General features: G+C 32.2%; 1 protein-coding gene across 2 annotated transcripts; it reads left to right on the top strand.

Moving 5' to 3' along the window:
- Window positions 1-15547: 15547 nt before the first annotated feature.
- Window positions 15548-19364, top strand: LOC139871672 (heat shock 70 kDa protein, mitochondrial). 2 transcript variants are annotated; one of them, XM_071859394.1, is made up of 7 exons: window positions 15548-15717; window positions 15754-15773; window positions 16515-16585; window positions 16664-16742; window positions 16835-17401; window positions 17504-18124; window positions 18554-19364. In XM_071859394.1, the coding sequence occupies exons 1-7, from the start codon at window positions 15663-15665 to the stop codon at window positions 19181-19183; spliced, it is 2043 nt and encodes a 680-aa protein (XP_071715495.1). In that variant the 5' UTR covers window positions 15548-15662; the 3' UTR covers window positions 19184-19364. The 2 variants fall into 2 exon arrangements, with proteins under 2 accessions (XP_071715495.1, XP_071715494.1); XM_071859393.1 differs by having other exon boundaries at window positions 15548-15773.
- Window positions 19365-20708: the final 1344 nt, after the last annotated feature.

The following is a 20708-nucleotide window of genomic DNA, read 5'->3' as shown; positions in this document are numbered from 1 at the left end:
CTAACTTAAAATTATAATCGCAAATTGAGATTACTAACTGGAATGATAATTGGTACATAGGTAAAAGTCGTCTAAAAAAATCAAAGCTTACATGAAAAACTAAATCCCAAATGGAAATAACTTAAAAAGAAACTAAAACTTAAAAAGGCGTCGCAAAATTCTAAAGCACCTAAATCTTAGTCTAAAGAAAAAGCACTTAAGGAATTCTACGGCAAAGCCTAAAAATCTAGGAGTAAAAATAACTATGGCAAAAACTAAGTTTAAAACTAAATATGAGCTAAAAATGCAAAAGTTACGCTACAACGATTAAAAAGGGACAAAATATAAAAATATACAAAAAGTTGTAAAAATTACAATTTTTATAGAAATATTATTTTTATATTATTTATTTAATAAAACTACTAATTTTACAATTTAATTAAACTAATTAAACAAAATATAAAATAAATAAAAAGTAAAACTAAAATTAAAACTAATTATAAAAACTAGGGTTAATAATAATAATAATAATTAATCACCCGTAATTAATGCTAATTTAGGGTTTTGTCGCCTGTCAGATAATCTCCGCGACTTGCGGTATTCAAAACTTCAAACCTCGCGACTCGCGGGGTTCAAAAATTCAGCTGACAAGTTATTTTAAATTCGACGCGTTTTTCTTTATATTTTTTTTTATTTATTTATATTTTTTGTTTTTAAATATGTGTATTAATAAAACTTTATATTTAAAACTTAAATAAAAATAGAATCACTTTATAATTTTATAAATAAAAATCTTAAAACTAGATTTATATATATATATATATATATATATATATATATATATATATATATATTTTATATTTATATGTTTTTAAATAAAAAATAAAATACTTAAATAAAACTTATGTTTTTTATAAAAACAAAGAAACTTTATAAAACTTAAATATTTATCAAACTCCTAAAAATATTTATATTTTTGTTTTTCTTTTTATATTTTCGAATATTTAAAAAGTTTTTTTTTTTTTTTTTTTCTTAGCGTTGCGCTTCCGGCGTTTAGAAAGTTCCCCGGCAGCGGCGCCAAAAATACTTGATGTCGTAGGGGGTGTATACAAAATAGTATTAAATTTTACAACGAAACACTATTAAATACGATACAATTTTACACAAGATATTTATTTATTTATAGAATGGATATACTTAAACCTTGCTACAACACTTATAGGCAGTGTACCTAATCGTACAGTAGTGTAGTTTTTAGTAAGTCCGGTTCGTTCCACAGGGAATCTTTTTTTAAACAAAGCTCAACGCTATATTAATTTACTTTTATAAAAATACAAACATATATATAAGTAATATTATTATTATAAAGGGGGGTTTTTACCGTTTAATGACTGGTTTGTCGATTTTAAAACTTTAGTCGCAGTTAAAACCTAATGTAAAATATTAAATAAATAAAAGACTTAATTTAAAGCGTAAAATAAATAACGATAATGAAATTTCGAATAATAAAAGTGCGATAAAATAAACTTGCGATAATTAAAAAGGACGATAATTAAAAGTGCGATTAAATACAATAACAATAAAAATGCGATAATTAGAAGTGCAATTAAATATAAAATAAAGGAAATTAAATATGAAATAAAAGAATTATGCTTATTTAAACTTCCGTAATCATGATGTTTGACGTGTTGATTTTAGTTTTATGCCCATGGGTTAATTGTCCTTTGTCCTGGATTATTTAATATGTCCGTCTGGTTTTTGTCCATAACAGTCCATCAGTCATAAATATAAAGTGCGAGTGTCCTCGTCAAATTATCCTTATACCCGAAGTTAAATATTCCAACTAATTGGGGATTCGAATTGTAACAAGGTTTTAATACTTTGTTTAATGAATACACCAGGTTATCAACTGCGTGTAAACCAAGGTTTTACTACTTTGTTAGCAATTACACCAATTACCCTTGAATGTAATTTCACCCCTGTTTTAATTATTCTAGTGGCTATTAATCTTTTCCCGTGTCCGGTTAAATGAACGATTATTCTTACATATAAATACCCCGCCCATCGTGTCCGATCGAGTGTATATGGTAATTTATAGGGACGCCCAATTGTAAATCTTTATATTAACATTAACAAACTATCATTTAGTTAAACAAATATAAAGCCCATTAATAGCCCATAGTCTAATTTCCACAAGTGTCGTTCTTTTGTCCAAACCCCAATTATGGTACAAAGCCCAATTACCCAATTTTAGTGATTAGCCCAACATCATGATTACTTCGGATTAAATAAGCATAATAATAACTTAGCTACGAGACATTAATGTAAAAAGGTTGAACATAACTTACAATGATTAAAAATAGCGTAGCGTTACACGGACAGAATTTCGACTTATACCCTTACAACATTTGCTAACATACCCTTATTATTAGAATTATAATTAAAATTAAAATTAAAATATAAATTATATATATATATATCGTATGAATGAGGAGAAAAAAGATGATGAAAATGATCAGATTTCGGTTTGCTTTATAGGGAGTTTCAAAACTGGGGGCTCCGCGAATCGCGGCATTTAACCCTTCAAACTCCGCGAGTCGCGGAGAATGAAATTACAGCTCAGTCCCTTGGAGTCTTTCTCTGCCGACGGTTTTTATTTATAAATATAATATATATATAATTAATATAATTAATTATATATTATATTATATTTATATACATAGTTAACTTGTAATTTTTAGTCCGTTGCGTCGAGCGTTGAGAGTTGACTCATGTCCCGGTTCCGGATTTTCGAACGTCCTTGCGTACAATTTAATATCTTGTACTTTGCGTTTTGAATCTTGTACTTTTGTAATTTCGAGACGTTTCTTATCAATAATTGGAACCTCTTTGATTGTCTTTTGTACTTTTGAGCTTTTTGGTCGTTTGCGTCTTCAATTCGTCGAATCTGTCTTTTGTCTTCACCTTTTATTATTTAAACGAATATCACTTGTAAATAGAACAATTGCAACTAAAAGCTTGTCTTTCTTGAGGAATAATGCTATGAAATATATGTTCGTTTTTAGCATTATCATGTGTTATTTTTGCTTACTACATGAATTCGAAACCATATATATATATATTCAATATACTTTATATATATTTATAGATTTATTTTTTTAATATTAATATCATACATTATTTTATTTACATAATTAATTATAAAAACAATAACATATAATATTTAATATTATATTTTCAATTATTATTTATATGTATATATACACAAATATCTATTTATAATTAATTGTTCGTGAATCGTCGGAAATAATCGAAGGTCAATTGAATATATGAAACAGTTTACACTTCTTGAGATTCAACTTAACAAACTTTGCTTATCGTGTCGGAATAATATAAAGATAAAGTTTAAATTTGGTCGAAAATTTTCGGGTCATCACAGTACCTACCCGTTAAAGAAATTTCGTCCCGAAATTTGAGTGAGGTGGTCATGGCTAACAATAAAAATGTTTTCATGACGAATATGAGTTGATAAATAGAGTTTTATCATCATTGAGTTATATGAATAAAACAATTCGATTAATCGAAGAGTACGAATGAAGCTATCACAAAAGATTGAGATAGAGATTTAACTTTTGACGTAGTCATGGTGGATTCTGGAATTCAAGAGATTTTAATGAAAATATTTGAGATATGATTCTACGGAATTTAAGGAAATTAGGATCTCTATAATTAAATACGGTGATTTGCCTCGATTACTCTGTCTGATATTTTCATTATAAATTAAGCTCTTCCGTTCCATTATTCTCATCCTTCCTATACTTTCTTTCATAGTTCATACATCCAAAAGATTGTGAAAATGCTTAATCCCGTTCTAATCCTTGATATTTTTATAATTATCATTTCTGTCATCCTTCTTTTTAATCTCCCACCAGAAAAATCTGTTTACTTCTACTATTATCTTGGGGTAATATTATATTATTCTTAATTATATCATGTCTTTATATTGTTATTCGTATTACTATCCACGGTTTGTAACCTCCGTGTTGTTATTGGGCTTTATATTTTCTCTTATATTTTGGAGCTTTGTCCCTTTGTTTCTTCTTCTTGCGATTAAACACCGCTTGTAATGGTTCAGAATTCGTAGATATAAACTTTGGAATGAACATTGTTAATGTTCTAAGAAGGAAATCGTAATGACACGATTTGATTTGTCAAATTACCAGAATCACTGAGAATAGAACTATCAAGAATATATTTCCTTGATATGTTCGGAGGTGAAGTAGAATGAACGAGTCGTGTAACATGGCACATGATGACGTTATGATCTGTGAATTACCACGTTCCATTAGAAACTCAGCATGACTTACTGTAATATAATCACGTTGATCAAGTGTCATTATATTATACTAACTCATGCATCAGTTCCCAACACTACTTCAAACCATTCATATTTTAAATTCGAAGATTTATAGAATATAGAAACCAAACCAGTTTCCTTTTATGAGATAACACAGATAGCGCGGAGGGATAATTAATATCGGACGAGAATATTTATGAAGATATCTTCAGAAATATTGAGGATATTTACAATGAAAGATACGATAATATCTTAGAATGTTAGAACCAAATTGTGATGAAGAAATTCATTCACGATAATTTAGAGCAGTTAAGAAGTAAGGTATTCGCTAAAGATTTTATCAGAAACAGAATCATCAGGATTCTTTAAATACAGGGTTTGGTCCTTGTATTTATCCTTGGTCTCCTTCATGGTTAGCTCAATCTGTTTTTCAATACCAAATTTTCTATCGAGCGTTCCCAACACTCCATCCTTATTCATCAACTCTTGACCATTTAGACCATCTACAATTTTACTGTTTCCTCTGCATTTAATGCAGCCACTTTTGAATCGTTGGTTATCAATCTGAGGTGATTTCAGAAGAATGGTGTTTTTAGATGATTAAACGCTGATGGTAATATGGTGGAATATAAAAGGTTCATCGGTAACGATAAAAGAGCACACATATATATCAAGTTCATAATAAGGTTGTTTCGAACGAAAAGTCGAAGTTGTCTTGCTGGAGCTGTGACAAAATTGGCTAATTTAGAAAGAGATTGAAAAGTTATTTTCGAAAATAACAATGCCAAAGAAGCTAGCACAGATACGTGTTAAACATTTATATAGGTTCTGAGAATCTTTCAGGTGCATAACTATATGCATAAATCTTTTCTTCTGTAGATGAAGTGCGGTTGATTCATCCTATCGATTGAGGTGTTTTCAAGAATCATGAAATGTTTGAACGCAGATTGTAATCGTCAAGATACAATTGAGGTTTAAGATGAAATCAAGTGGCAAACTTGAAGAAATGTTTAGTTTCATATGTTTTAATCAATATTTTAATTCATTTTGATTGTCCAATTTTATTAGTCCACAGTCGATAGTCCACAATTAATAGTCTGATAATTCATATATAGATTAATATATAATATTCTAATTAATTAATACGTATCGTGACCCGTATACGTCTCAGACTCAATCACAACTCAAACTATATATATTATTGTAGAATCAACCTCAACCCTGTATAGCTAACTCCCGCATTACTGCATATAGAGTGTCTATGGTTATTCCAAATAATATATATAGATGCGTCGATATGATATGTCAAAACCTTGTATACGTGTCCCGATATTTAAAGTGCGTAAAATAAATATAGAAATTAAATGACGATAAATAAAGTGCGTAAAGTAAATAACAGAAATTAATTGACGATAAATAAAATTGCGAGAATTAAAATTGCTATAAAATAAATTGCGATAATTAAAATGTAATACGGAATTAACAGTTAGCTAGGTACAGTTAGCGTGGATTCTTAACAAAATTTCTCATAGTTAATTTATTTGTTTCTAACAATTTTTATTTTGTCAAATGTTTTCTTCATTATGCCACTTGTTGGATTCTGATAAATCAAAATCCAAATATGAAATTGGATGAATATGGTTATTCTGTGGTGAACGGATTTGTATATCGACGGATGTAAGTAGGATAGTATATGACTGTTGAAACAGATTCGAAGAATGTACAATGTAACTTATTAATGTGAAATTTAAATATTCCTCGGGTATTACCTACCCGTTAAAATATTTTCACCATTAACAGTTTGTACAAGAGAATTTTTAATTACAATCTTTATGAAAATATATATACATATATATTTTCTTCAGATGTATTCATGAATTTAATGAGTTAATATGATATTAAACTCATTTGCTTTTTGGTTGGAACTAGAATAAATAATCTCTAAAACTTTAGAGATTACATATTCGCCATGTCGAACGAAGATAAATGAGGTAGAACGATACGTAGAACGAAGATCATACTCAAAGTACAGATGATGATATTGAAGCATGGATTGTTGATGGTACTGGTGCTGTTATTGATGGTACTGTTGGTGCCGGTGATGTTGCTGAAGCTGGTACATTTTGCACCATATTCTCCGAATTGATTATTCGAGCGCGAATTTCGTTGACTTATTACTCCAGGATGATTGTCGGTCGGAACGAGCGGATGAATAAGGTTCAGAATTGTGGATAGAATATAATCTTGTCGAATTACCCTGGAAATGAGACTGAAAATGGTGTTTCGAACAGGTTCGCCGGTAAACGCTTCAGGTTCATTGTCAGGAGGTGAATTCGGTTGGTTGAAGGGATTACCTTCTGCGCGTTTCCATTAATTAAGTCGACTACGAACCCATCAGATGAATTGATAATGGTTGATTGGTTGATTAATGCCGATGACGCTGTTTTCGGAGCTTAGGTGAACATTTATGTTGGAATAGCTGTCGGAATAACTATCAGAATAGCCATCGGAATCTGAGGGACTCGAACTGGTTGCAGGATTCATCTCGTACGATCAGATGAAGGATTTTCGATAAGAAATAGATTATAGGATGTAGATTAGTACTCTGCAATACATAATTTATATATGCATATATAATACTAAAATCCCATAAGTTACGGAGGAATCTACGGAAGTTGTCAGGCAAGGTTACAGTAATAGATACGCTAAGATATGAAGTAGCAGATACGCTAAGATATGAATTTTGTCTATACACTATTCATGCAGTCAATGCAGTAAAACGTGTCTAGACTAAGAATGATAAGCAAGTGATTCTCTAAGAATGATAAGCAGGTAATTTTTGACACAAAATGATAAGCAAAACTTTTGACATGCAGACACGGTCGAAGTCCAGACTCACTAATGCATCCTAACGACTTATCAGTTAGACACACTAACGCAGACATGGTTCGCTAAGACCACCGCTCTGATACCAACTGAGATGACCCGTCCTAATCCATCCGGACGAAGTCCACATCGATTACAAACGAATCACAATAGTTGATTACATCGCGAGGTACTTGACCTCTATATGATACATTTTTACAAACATTGCATTCGTTTTTAAAAGACAAACTTTCATTTCATTGAAAGTTGACGACATGTATACCATTTCATAATACATCCAACTATAATTGACTTAATAATAATCTTGATGAACTCAACGACTCGAATGCAACGTCTTTTGAAATATGTCATGAATGATTCCAAGTAATATCTTTAAAACAAGCAATTGCACAGCGGAAGACTTCTTTCATACCTGAGAATAAACATGCTTTAAAGTGTCAACCAAAAGGTTGGTGAGTTCATTAGTTTACATAAATAATCATTTCCATCATTTTAATAGACCACAAGATTTCATATTTCCATTTCTCATAAACATACGTCCCATGCATAGAGACAAAAATATCATTCATATGGATTGAACACCTGGTAACCGACATTCACAATATGCATATAAGAATATCCCCATCATTCCGGGATCCTCCTTCGGACATGATATAAAATTTCGAAGTACTAAAGCATCCGGTACTTTGGATGGGGCTTGTTGGGCCCGATAGATCTATCTTTAGGATTCGTGTCAATTAGGGTGTCTGTTCCCTAATTCTTAGATTACCAGACTAAAAAGGGGCATATTCGGTTTAATAATCCAGCCATAGAATGTAGTTTTAAGTACTTGTGTCTATTTCGTAAAACAGTTATAAAAGCGCATGCATTCTCAGTCCCAAAAATATATATTGCAAAAGCATTTAAAAAGGGATTAATGAAACTCACGCATATAAATATTGTAAAACAGTTAATAAAGCATTTGCATGTATTCTCAGCCCAAAAATGTAATGAGTAAAAAAATGGAGTAAATGAAACTCACGCATATAAATATTTTAAAACAGTTAATAAAGCATTTGCATGTATTCTCAGCCCAAAAACGTAAAGAGTAAAAGGGAGCAAATGAAACTCACAATACAATATTTTGTAGTAAAAATATTCATACGACGATACTGAAAAATGCAGGGTTGACCTCGGATTCACGAACCTCAAAGAAGTAGTCCTAGAAAATGCCCAAGTCCGGGTTTGAACCCGCGACGTCCCGCTAACCCGAAATACCCTTAAACCATCCAAGCTAATCCATTTTTCTAATTTATTCCTATATTATTTCTATATAACCGTATTTTCTGTTTTCCCTTTTCTTCTTCCTCTACAAACAAAACCCATGAATCCTCATCATCTTTATCATAACATCGCAACATCCTACCATCATGTATTCATCATCATACACCATCATCATAATCATAATCAAATTCATAACATAATAACACCTATCATCCTCCTCATATCATACCATCTCACACGCTATTCATCATCATCATCATGTTTATTAACAACTTGCATCATCAACATCGTTTGTCACCACATAAAATCATATACTCACGATCATAATCATCATGTTAATAGCTATCATCACTATCATTTACCAATTTAATCAACATCACATGTACTAACACGTATCATTGTTACTCGTATCATCCATATATCCGTTGGCCCAACTAGAGACATAACATAGATCTTGGCCCAATAACAAACTGGATTAATCGGCCCCTATAGAAATAACAGCCCAACAGGAAAAAAAATAGATTTCGGCAGTCCAATTATGTACTCAATTCACGGCCCAATTCCGATTTTAAAATTTAATCTATCCATGTTATTCAACACAATATTCCGTAATATTGTAATAGCTTTTGAGTGGGGTTTTAAAACGGCAATTGTCATATATTAAAGTAGATACAGCCATAAATTCATTTAGTTGCCCAAAATTGTCGGCCAATATGTTCTTATTTTGTTCCACATATTATTATTATAGTCTTCCATATTAATCTCTTTTTTCAAGATAAAAAGCATTCGATAGATGTGGTGATTTGTTGGCGAATGAAGCAGAAGTTTTAAATAGAAGGTGTGCAGGAGTAGTTTACAGAAATTACGTGGTGTTTTTGGCTATTAATGGGCTGCAAACATAAAACGGCAGCAGGTAATACAAGTGGGTTTAATGAAATTGGTAATGATAAGGTGGTGTGATGGTGGTTGTTATGGTGGTCATAAGTTTGGCCATAGTTTTAGTTGTAGTTGTTTACGGGGTTAAAACAAGGATGGTGATGATCGTGGTTTAACAAAGAAGAGAGTGAAAGAGATGTAGAGAGATAAGTATTCAAGGAGGTAGAAGATGGTATTGTCGTGATCATGGTGGGTGAACCAAGGGGGTGTTGTACCGAATAGAAATAGGATAAGATGATGAAGATGACGGTTTAGGTTAGTCTTCTATGGTGAAGTGGTGTAGCCGATGGTGGCGATAAAATGATGAATGGTTTCGGTGAATAAAAGTAAAATAAATGGGTTTTGAAATTCAAACAACAGTGCAACCCGTATAGCATTATGTGAGGTTGTTTGTTGTCATAACCCGTTTGAGTAGTAGAATGAATCGAAACGGAAAAAGTGGTGGGTGAGGTTGTGATGGTTTGTGGATGTGAAGATTTGATAGAGAGTTATAAGTTTCTATTAAAAACCTTATCAGAATTGTAACAAGGAGTAGCATGTGATGATCATAAAGAAAACAGTAGTCTTGCAGCAGTAGTAGTGTAATGGTTGTGGTTGTTGAGGAATATCGAAGAGAAACAGATTCAAGTAGAATAGCAGAGGTCTTAGTCGATGATTATGACTATGGTGGAAATGGTTACCAAATAGGAGAAAGAACTCATGGTGATGATCAAATGTATGTATATATATCATTATAGAGAAGACGGGTGGTGTTTATCGAACAAGAAGAGGAGCAAGTTACCTGGGTTTGATTAGGGTAGATGGTTACAGAGAAGAGAAAATAAATCAAATGTGGTATGGGTGTTAGTGAATTGTCTTGTATGTGAATGCCTATCCTATATACTTCAAATATGTATCTGTCACATGCTATGAATGTATATATCTAATAGCTGTAAAGTTGATCAAACAAACACAGTACCTACTCAATAATATCAATTTATTTCACGAGTTGATTAGAATGAAACAGATAGATAGATTCTTTAAGTGAAAAGAATAGGTAACAACAAAAAGTAAAGTGGACATCTCAATTTTTTTATTTTTTTATTTTTTTTTGTTACATTAACGCATTCCATCACATTATGATTCACGGATAGTTGGTTGATAAAAAAATATATAATATATAATATAATAATAATAATCATATATTAATCAAGAGGAAGAATCAAAGAAACGTGATCAAATAGGCTCGTCTAGTATTTATTTTAATACTCTCACAAGCTAGCATTTTTACTTGTTTGATATTAGTCGAAATAATGGACGTGTGTTATTTTTGCTTACTACATGAATTCGAAACCATATATATATATTCAATATACTTTATATATATATATATAGATTTATTTTTTTAATATTAATATCATACATTATTTTATTTACATAATTAATTATAAAAACAATAACATATAATATTTAATATTATATTTTCAATTATTATTTATATGTATATATACACAAATATCTATTTATAATTAATTGTTCGTGAATTGTCGGAAATAATCGAAGGTCAATTGAATATATGAAACAGTTTACACTTCTTGAGATTCAACTTAACAAACTTTGCTTATCGTGTCGGAATAATATAAAGATAAAGTTTAAATTTGGTCGAAAATTTTCGGGTCATCACAATATACACTCCAATGATCAGCTCTTAGCAGCCCATGTGAGTCACCTAACACATGTAGGAACTATCATTTGGCAACTAGCATGAAATATCTCATAAAATTATAAAAATATGAGTAATCATTCATGACTTATTTACATGAAACCAAAATTACATATCATTTATATCTAATCCATACAACAACGACCAAAAACACCTACAAACACTTTCATTCTTCAATTTTATTCATCTAATTGATCTCTCTCAAGTTCTATCTTCAAGTTCTAAGTGTTCTTCATAAATTCCAAAAGTTCTAGTTTCATAAAATCAAGAATACTTCCAAGATTGCAAGTTTACTTCCAAGTTTTCTAAATCCATTCCAAGTAATCATCCAAGATCAAGAAACCTTTGTTACTTACAGTAGGTTATCTTTCTAATACAAGGTAATAATCATATTCAAACTTTAATTCAATTTCTATAACTATAACAATCTTATTTCGAGTGGAAATCTTACTTGAAATTGTTTTCGTGTCATGATTCTGCTTCAAGAACTTTCAAGCCATCCAAGGATCCTTTGAAGCTAGATCTATTTTTCTCATTTCCAGTAGGTTTATCCAAGGAACTTGAGGTAGTAATGATGTTCATAACATCATTCGATTCATACATATAAAGCTATCTTATTCGAAGGTTTAAACTTGTAATCACTTGAACATAGTTTAGTTAATTCTAAACTTGTTCGCAAATAAAAGTTAATCCTTCTAACTTGACTTTTAAAATCAACTAAACACATGTTCTATATCTATATGATATGCTAACTTAATGATTTAAAACCTGAAAACACGAAAAACACCGTAAAACCGGATTTACGCCGTCGTAGTAACACCGCGGGCTGTTTTGGGTTAGTTAATTAAAAACTATGATAAACTTTGATTTAAAAGTTGTTATTCTGGGAAAATGATTTTTATTATGAACATGAAACTATATCCAAAAATTATGGTTAAACTCAAAGTGGAAGTATGTTTTCTAAAATGGTCATCTAGACGTCGTTCTTTCGACTGAAATGACTACCTTTACAAAAATGACTTGTAACTTATTTTTCTGACTATAAACCTATACTTTTTCTATTTAGATTCATAAAATAAAGTTCAATATGAAACCATAGCAATTTGATTCACTCAAAACGGATTTAAAATGAAGAAGTTATGGGTAAAACAAGATTGGATAATTTTTCTCATTTTAGCTACGTGAAAATTGGTAACAAATCTATTCCAACCATAACTTAATCAACTTGTATTGTATATTATGTAATCTTGAAATACCATAGACACGTATACAATGTTTCGACCTATCATGTCGACACATCTATATATATTTCGGAACAACCATAGACACTCTATATGTGAATGTTGGAGTTAGCTATACAGGGTTGAGGTTGATTCCAAAATATATATAGTTTGAGTTGTGATCAATACTGAGATACGTATACACTGGGTCGTGGATTGATTCAAGATAATATTTATCGATTTATTTCTGTACATCTAACTGTGGACAACTAGTTGTAGGTTACTAACGAGGACAGCTGACTTAATAAACTTAAAACATCAAAATATATTAAAAGTGTTGTAAATATATTTTGAACATACTTTGATATATATGTATATATTGTTATAGGTTCGTGAATCAACTAGTGGCCAAGTCTTACTTCCCGACGATGTAAAAATCTGTGAAAGTGAGTTATAGTCCCACTTTTAAAATCTAATATTTTTGGGATGAGAATACATGCAGGTTTTATAAATGATTTACAAAATAGACACAAGTACGTGAAACTACATTCTATGGTTGAATTATCGAAATCGAATATGCCCCTTTTTATTAAGTCTGGTAATCTAAGAATTAGGGAACAGACACCCTAATTGACGCGAATCCTAAAGATAGATCTATTGGGCCTAACAAAGCCCATCCAAAGTACCGGATGCTTTAGTACTTCGAAATTAATATCATATCCGAAGGGTGTCCCGGAATGATGGGGATATTCTTATATATGCATCTTGTTAATGTCGGTTACCAGGTGTTCACCATATGAATGATTTTTATCTCTATGTATGGGATGTGTATTGAAATATGAAATCTTGTGGTCTATTGTTACGATTTGATATATATAGGTTAAACCTATAACTCACCAACATTTTTGTTGATGTTTAAAGCATGTTTATTCTAAGGTGAATACTAAGAGCTTCCGCTGTTGCATACTAAAATAAGGACAAGATTTGGAGTCTATATTTGTATGATAGTGTGTAAAAACTGCATTCAAGAAACTGATTTCGATGTAACATATTTGTATTGTAAACCATTATGTAATAGTCGTGTGTAAACATGATATTTTAGATTATCATTATTTGATAATCTACGTAAAGCTTTTTAAACCTTTATTTATGAAATAAAGGTTATGGTTTGTTTTAAAAATGAATGCAGTCTTTGAAAAACGTCTCATATAGAGGTCAAAACCTCGCAACGAAATCAATTAATATGGAACGTTTTTAATCAATAAGAAAGGGACATTTCACACATGGGCTGCTAAGAGCTGATCATTGGAGTGTATATACCAATAGTACATACATCTAAAAGTTGTGTATTGTACGAGTACGAATACGGGTGCATACTAGTAGAATTGTTGATGAAACTGAACGAGGATGTAATTGTAAGCATTTTTTTAAGTAAAAGTACTTTGATATGTGTCTTGAAGTCTTTCAAAAGTGTAAGAATACATATCAAAACACAACATTTATATACATTCTAATGGAGTCGTTAAGTCTTCGTTAGTCGTTACATGTAAGTGTTGTTTTGAAACCTTTAAGTTAACGATCTCAATTAATGTTGTTAACCCAATGTTTATTATATCAAATGAGATGTTAAATTATTATATTATCATGATATTATGATGTATGAATATCTCTTAATATGATATATACATTAAAATATCGTTACAACGATAATCGTTACATATAAGTCTCGTTTCGTAATTCTTGAGTTAGTAGTCTTGTTTTTACATATGTAGTTCATTGTTAACACATTTAATGATATATTTAAATATCATTTTATCATGTTAAATATAGTGTATCAATATCTTAATATGATACACATATATTTAGTAGACGTTATCATAACGATAATCGTTATATATATCATTTCGAGTTTCTTAACTTAAAAATCTCATTTCTCATGTATATCACACATTGTTAATATACTTAGTGAGATACTTACTCATCATAATCTCATGTCAACCATATATATATGTCTATATATACCACAACATGTAGTTTTTACAATTTTGTAACGTTCGTGAATCGCCGGTCAACTTGGGTGATCAATTGTCTATATGAAACTTATTTCAATTAATCAAGTCTTAACAAGTTTGATTGCTTAACACGTTGGAAACATCCAGTCATGTAAATATCAATCTCAATTAATATATATAAACATGGAAAAGTTCGGGTCACTACAGCGAGAACATAAAAATGGTCCTACATAACGAAAACTTCAAGAATGAAATCAAAAGAGATGGATTCCAATCTAACCGAAAAAACGAAAGATTAAGAATAATCTAAAAAACAAAAAAGATCATCGATCGACACTAGAACAAACCCCCAAAGTATAATTTCGTAGTAATTGGTACCGAACTAGAGATGAATCGGGTCGCGCGTTGCGGCAGCTGAGTTTTTTTTTTTTTTTTTTTTTTTTTTTTGTTATGATTCTAATGAAGGTACGTTGCATAAAATGTATATACATAGGAAAAAAGTTCACCGGGAGCGCGTTGTAGCGCGCATTGATTTGGTAATTCGATTACGCGAAAAATTACTAGACCACTTTATAGTCATTTAAGCAAGATAAGGCTACTCCGGGTGGTAAGCATGTACATTTAGTATTATGATAATTATATTTTTATGTTACAAAATAATCTAGGACCTAAACTTTAAATTTAAATAAATTTCATGTTTATTGGTTAAAACAAATGTTCGTTGGTAATACTTGGAAACTCCGTTTTGAAAATAATTGGTCTCGTTTAATTCGTAAAGTTATTTTGTGTGCAAAGTTGATGGCGGGGAAGCTTAAACTAGAGCAAACAAAAATATAAATTTTGTCAAAATTTTTGGTGAGTTTTGTTTATTAGTGTTTTTATTAAATGAAAAATACCTCCCAATAAATGTACCCTTACGTGTTTTATCCCTTCAAATTAACTTTTATACCCCTCAAGTAAAAGAAAAGTTACATTTATCTTCTTCTTCTTCTTATCGTTTCTCTTAAACGTTTCTCTTAAATAAATGAAATTTTAAATTTTAATTAGACTTTGAAGTTTCTAACATATTATATTAGTCCGTAACATCAAGACTAGATCTAGAAGCTTCGTAAAACCTAGGCGCATAATAAGCCACATATACATAACCCCTCCTCCAAGTCGACGCAGCCTCATTTTTCTTCACTCACCTCCTCCTCTACAAATATTATTATTATATTCTGTTTTATCTATCTATCTTTCATTTGCAAAAACCCTAAACCCTAAAAAGTAAAACAACCACCTAATTTCATCTCCACTGCCTACAATCCATGGCGACTAGAACGTTGCTCAGATCTCTTCGCCGACGAGACATCTCTTCTGCTTATAGATCTCTTCGCCGACGAGACTTCTCTTCTGCTTCTATTTCCGCCTATAGATCTGTATACTTCTCTTTATAACTTAAGTCATCTATAATCTTTTTATTTTCTATGTTTTTAATGATAAATTCCTCTGTATTATTTACTCTTTATTGTATGTATGATGAGTCGATATTCTGATCCATGAATCTCGGAATCAATCAAGTGTATAGTATGCTCAACTTATTTTTTTTTCTGTATATTTGATTAGTTTCGTGTATATTGTTTATATACTTATTTAACTTCTTTACATGATAGGCTGAGCCGTGTAGCTCAAAAAGTATCAACTGCTTTTAATTCTGTGTGCTTATATAGGATTTGTTAAATTACATTTATTTTATAAAAATCATTCAGCTGCTATTTTGCGTTAGCGTTTCTCATGGATAAAATAAGTTTCTATACGTTTTGAAGGCAATAGAAACTAGTAGCGCTTTTATTAGTTGCAATTTGCTTTTATGCTTGTAGTTGACTGTTGTTCATTGAACTCATATTTGTTATGGCAATTTAATCTTGTAAATTTGTATTTTATGATGGTGTTTAGTTTTTCTATAATATCTTTATATTTGTAAAGAACTCAATACATAGTTGAAATAAATGTGATGCTTTATATTTAATATGATATATGCGGTTTGCTTTGGGCTGGGTCATTGAAGGAAAATTTTTGTAACTACTATTGAGCCTGTCATTGTTCTGTTTTCGGACATGATTGGTTATTCAACGTCTGAAAAAGAACTCATGTTTGTAATGGTATGAATCTTTACGCAGTTAAGCGGAGCTAAAACACCATTTGTATCACATTTGAGTCGACGATTGGGTATAGTTGCCAGACCCTTCAGGTAACATTGTCTTCGGTTCATCTATATGCTATGTTTCTATTCGTTTCTGGTTTAGCTAATATATGTGTTCTGGTACAGTTCAAGACCTATCGGAAATGAAGTTATCGGGATTGATTTGGGTACAACAAACTCATGTGTTTCAGTCATGGAGGGCAAGGTAAGATTTTTATTATAGCTGCTGAATTGCATATAGATTATGAAATTTTGAATAGTTGTATGAACTGAATATGTTGGTGTTTATATACGCAGTCTGCTAAAGTTATTGAGAACGCTGAAGGAGCACGCACAACACCATCAGTTGTAGCCTTCAACCAAAAAGGAGAGTTGGTTGTTGGCACCCCTGCTAAACGTCAAGCCGTCACTAACCCAGCCAACACTGTATTCGGTACAAAACGTTTAATCGGTAGACGATTCGATGATCCACAGACACAGAAAGAAATGGGAATGGTTCCATATAAGATTGTTAAGGCACCAAATGGGGATGCTTGGCTTGAGGCAAATGGACAGAAGTATTCTCCTAGTCAGATTGGTGCTTTTGTTCTAACTAAAATGAAGGAAACTGCTGAAGCTTATCTTGGGAAGACCATTAATAAAGCTGTTATTACCGTACCTGCTTACTTTAATGATGCGCAAAGGCAAGCAACTAAGGATGCTGGGCGAATTGCAGGTTTAGATGTGCAAAGGATCATTAACGAGCCAACTGCTGCTGCACTTTCTTATGGATTAAACAATAAAGAAGGGCTCATTGCTGTTTTTGATCTTGGTGGTGGTACTTTCGATGTTTCCATTTTGGAAATCTCTAATGGTGTCTTTGAGGTACTTGCTTTATTTGATTATTTTTTTAAATTTTTTTCTTCATAAAGTGGGCTTGCTCAAAGTGCGTTAAATTTTATTTTCTATGTTCTATTTTCTATACAGGTGAAAGCTACCAATGGTGATACGTTCCTCGGAGGAGAGGACTTCGATAATGCTATGTTGGATTTCTTGGTTAGGGAGTTTAAGACGACAGAGGGAATAGACTTGACAAAAGACAAACTTGCCCTCCAGAGACTCAGGGAAGCTGCTGAGAAAGCTAAAATCGAGCTGTCATCAACGACGGCAACTGATATTAACTTGCCGTTTATCACTGCTGATGCATCTGGTGCTAAGCATTTGAATATCAATCTCACAAGGTCCAAGTTTGAGGCTCTAGTGAACCACCTGATTGAGAGGACGAGAAACCCGTGCAAGAATTGTGTGAAGGATGCCGGTGTCACAACTAAGGAGGTGGATGAAGTTCTCCTTGTTGGTGGGATGACACGTGTTCCTAAAGTTCAGGAAGTTGTTACAGAAATTTTCGGGAAGACTCCTAGTAAGGGGGTTAATCCCGATGAAGCAGTAGCTATGGGTGCAGCTATTCAGGGAGGTATTCTTCGTGGTGATGTTAAAGAGCTTCTTTTGCTTGATGTGACTCCTTTATCACTTGGTATTGAGACACTTGGCGGTATCTTCACCAAGTTGATTGGCCGCAATACCACAATTCCGACCAAGAAAAGTCAGGTGATACATCATTTACTATTATTACTCTCTTTTAAAAAGTCAACGTTGGTCAACCCTGCCTCGACTCACTTGGCCTTTCAAGGCCCTGACCTACTTGTCTATGTCTTGCGATTTATTTATTTATTTATTTTGTAAATATACTGTAATAATATGCAGTGTGATCTAAAAGCTGGACCAAGTTTTCTGATTTGAACGAACTCAACCCGAATAAATAGGTTCATAAATGAGTGGGTTTGGAATGGTCACTTCTACTTTCATGTGTTTGGGTCTTTCATTATGTTAGCTTAATATCTTCCAATGGTGGCAATAGATACTAATTAACACCTGTTTGCTAGTTTGATGTTATGTAGTGACATACTTCATATATATATATATATATATATATGCCTATTGTTAATCTGTATGTCTAATTCATCTTCCTGCTTGTAGACATTCTCAACAGCAGCTGACAACCAAACACAAGTGGGCATCAAAGTTTTGCAAGGAGAGCGTGAAATGGCGTCCGACAACAAAATGTTAGGCGAGTTTGACCTAATGGGTATTCCTCCTGCACCAAGAGGCATGCCTCAAATCGAGGTAACATTCGACATCGATGCCAACGGTATCGTAACCGTCTCAGCCAAAGACAAATCAACCGGCAAAGAACAACAAATCACAATCAGATCCTCAGGAGGTTTATCAGATGCTGATATCGAGAAGATGGTTAAAGATGCCGAACTCCATGCCCAAAAAGATGCTGAAAGAAAGGCACTCATTGATGCCAAAAACACCGCTGACACCACCATTTACAGCGTCGAGAAGAATTTGAACGAGTATAATGATAAACTTCCTAGTGAAGTTGTGTCTGAAATTGAAAATGCTGTGTCTGATTTAAGGAAAGCGGCTGGTAGTGAAGATGTTGCAGTGATTCAAGCCAAGATTGATGCTGCAAACAAGGCCCAGTCGAAGATTGGACAGCACATGCAAGGTGGTTCGAGTGGTGGTTCAGATTCTGGGGCTGGTGGAGCGCAAGGCGGTGATCAAACTCCTGAAGCAGAATACGAGGAGGTAAAGAAGTAAAAACGCTAATAATTTTATTGGTTTCTTTTGATGTTTTCCATGGTTGCAAAACGACATTCAACTGTTTTTCAATTTAAGCTACCATGTGAAAGATGGGATTCTTGGTAGAAATAATTACCAATTGTTTTGTTATTTGTGGTGGCTGTTATTTGCCATTTGAAACTAGATACACTCTTTAGCAGACTTATTTTTACGAGAATTTACTGCTTGATCGGCTTGTTATTAACCTATTATATCTTCTTGGTTGTGAAATTTGTCTGTGTTTTGTAAAATAATGTGCTGAACGACATGGTTGTGTTTTGATTTTCGTTCAAAACTTGAAATGACTAAACAGTTGCCAGTTTGTTACATTAATGTCTAAGAACACATTAACGAACTGCATTTTACTTGCTTCATATTCAATTTACAATTACAAACTAAGCACCTTATCTTTCATGATGTTTAAGTGAAATACCATACTATTAAGGTCAAAATAATAGAAGTTAAAGAGTTTTTTTTTTTTTTTAAGGGAACAAGTCTCCTTTGACGATGTTGAAGTATGAATTATGAACCTCAATTTGACTTTACTAATTTTTTTTATTTCGCCACGTTCTTCGTACCAAGGTCTTTACTAATACTCCGTAGTTTATTTGATGATGATAACTAAGTTGGAGTTTGCTTGAAAAGTATGTCGATGAAGATGTAACTTTAGCTAATGGGATGGCAACAAGATTAATCAACGTTGTTAAAGACTTGAACAAAAAGGATATAGGGTATTTAGTTGTCACCAATACTATTTTTGGACCTCACAGCATATAAGGGCATCTACAATGCGTTGATACATAGATTGGTCTAATAGAAAATCAGTCAGCTATCATATACATGTGAATTGTCAAATCTCCAAGTAGTCTAAAATAGGTCTGCGTATGTAGTAGCGGAACCGTGAATTCTTTCACCGGGGACGATTTTTTTTTTTTAAAAAAAGCATATCAACTTTTTTTTTTTGCGTAAAATATGAAGGTTTTTAGGCAAAATAAAGAGGCTTGACAAAATTTGGAAGTTTTGGGACAAAATATGGACACTTTTGAGGAAAAAAATCACTGGAGGCAAAATGAAAAAAAAAAAAAATTTTGCATTAAAAATTACAAATTCACTAGGGCCAGGTGCCCTCCCTGCCCCTTACTAGTTTCGCCAATGTGTGCCATGACACTAAACCGGATCAACAAGTTTGGTTTGATTCCGTCCCGAGTCCTAAATTATAATATCAAGTTGGATCGAGAACCAGACGATACATTATAGGTTCGGTTCAATCAAAATAGCAGACCCTTCTCATTAATAGTATATTATATTATATACTCCGTATTATATAAGGTAATATATATGAGTGCACTTAAATCAATATTTTTTTTGAACAGCAATACGAAATCATTCAGGGGAACATAACCACCTACACTTTCATCTTCAGCAGTTGCATAAACCGCCTCCAACTGTTGTCAAGAAGGAAAGCAGTAATCCCCCCCTCAGCCACTGCCTCACAACGTGTTGT

Source organism: Rutidosis leptorrhynchoides, chromosome 10 (assembly GCF_046630445.1).
Source record: "Rutidosis leptorrhynchoides isolate AG116_Rl617_1_P2 chromosome 10, CSIRO_AGI_Rlap_v1, whole genome shotgun sequence".
NCBI classification, from domain to species: domain Eukaryota; kingdom Viridiplantae; phylum Streptophyta; class Magnoliopsida; order Asterales; family Asteraceae; genus Rutidosis; species Rutidosis leptorrhynchoides.
Note: the sequence above shows the minus strand (reverse complement) of the source record. Positions and strands in the feature narration are given on the sequence as shown.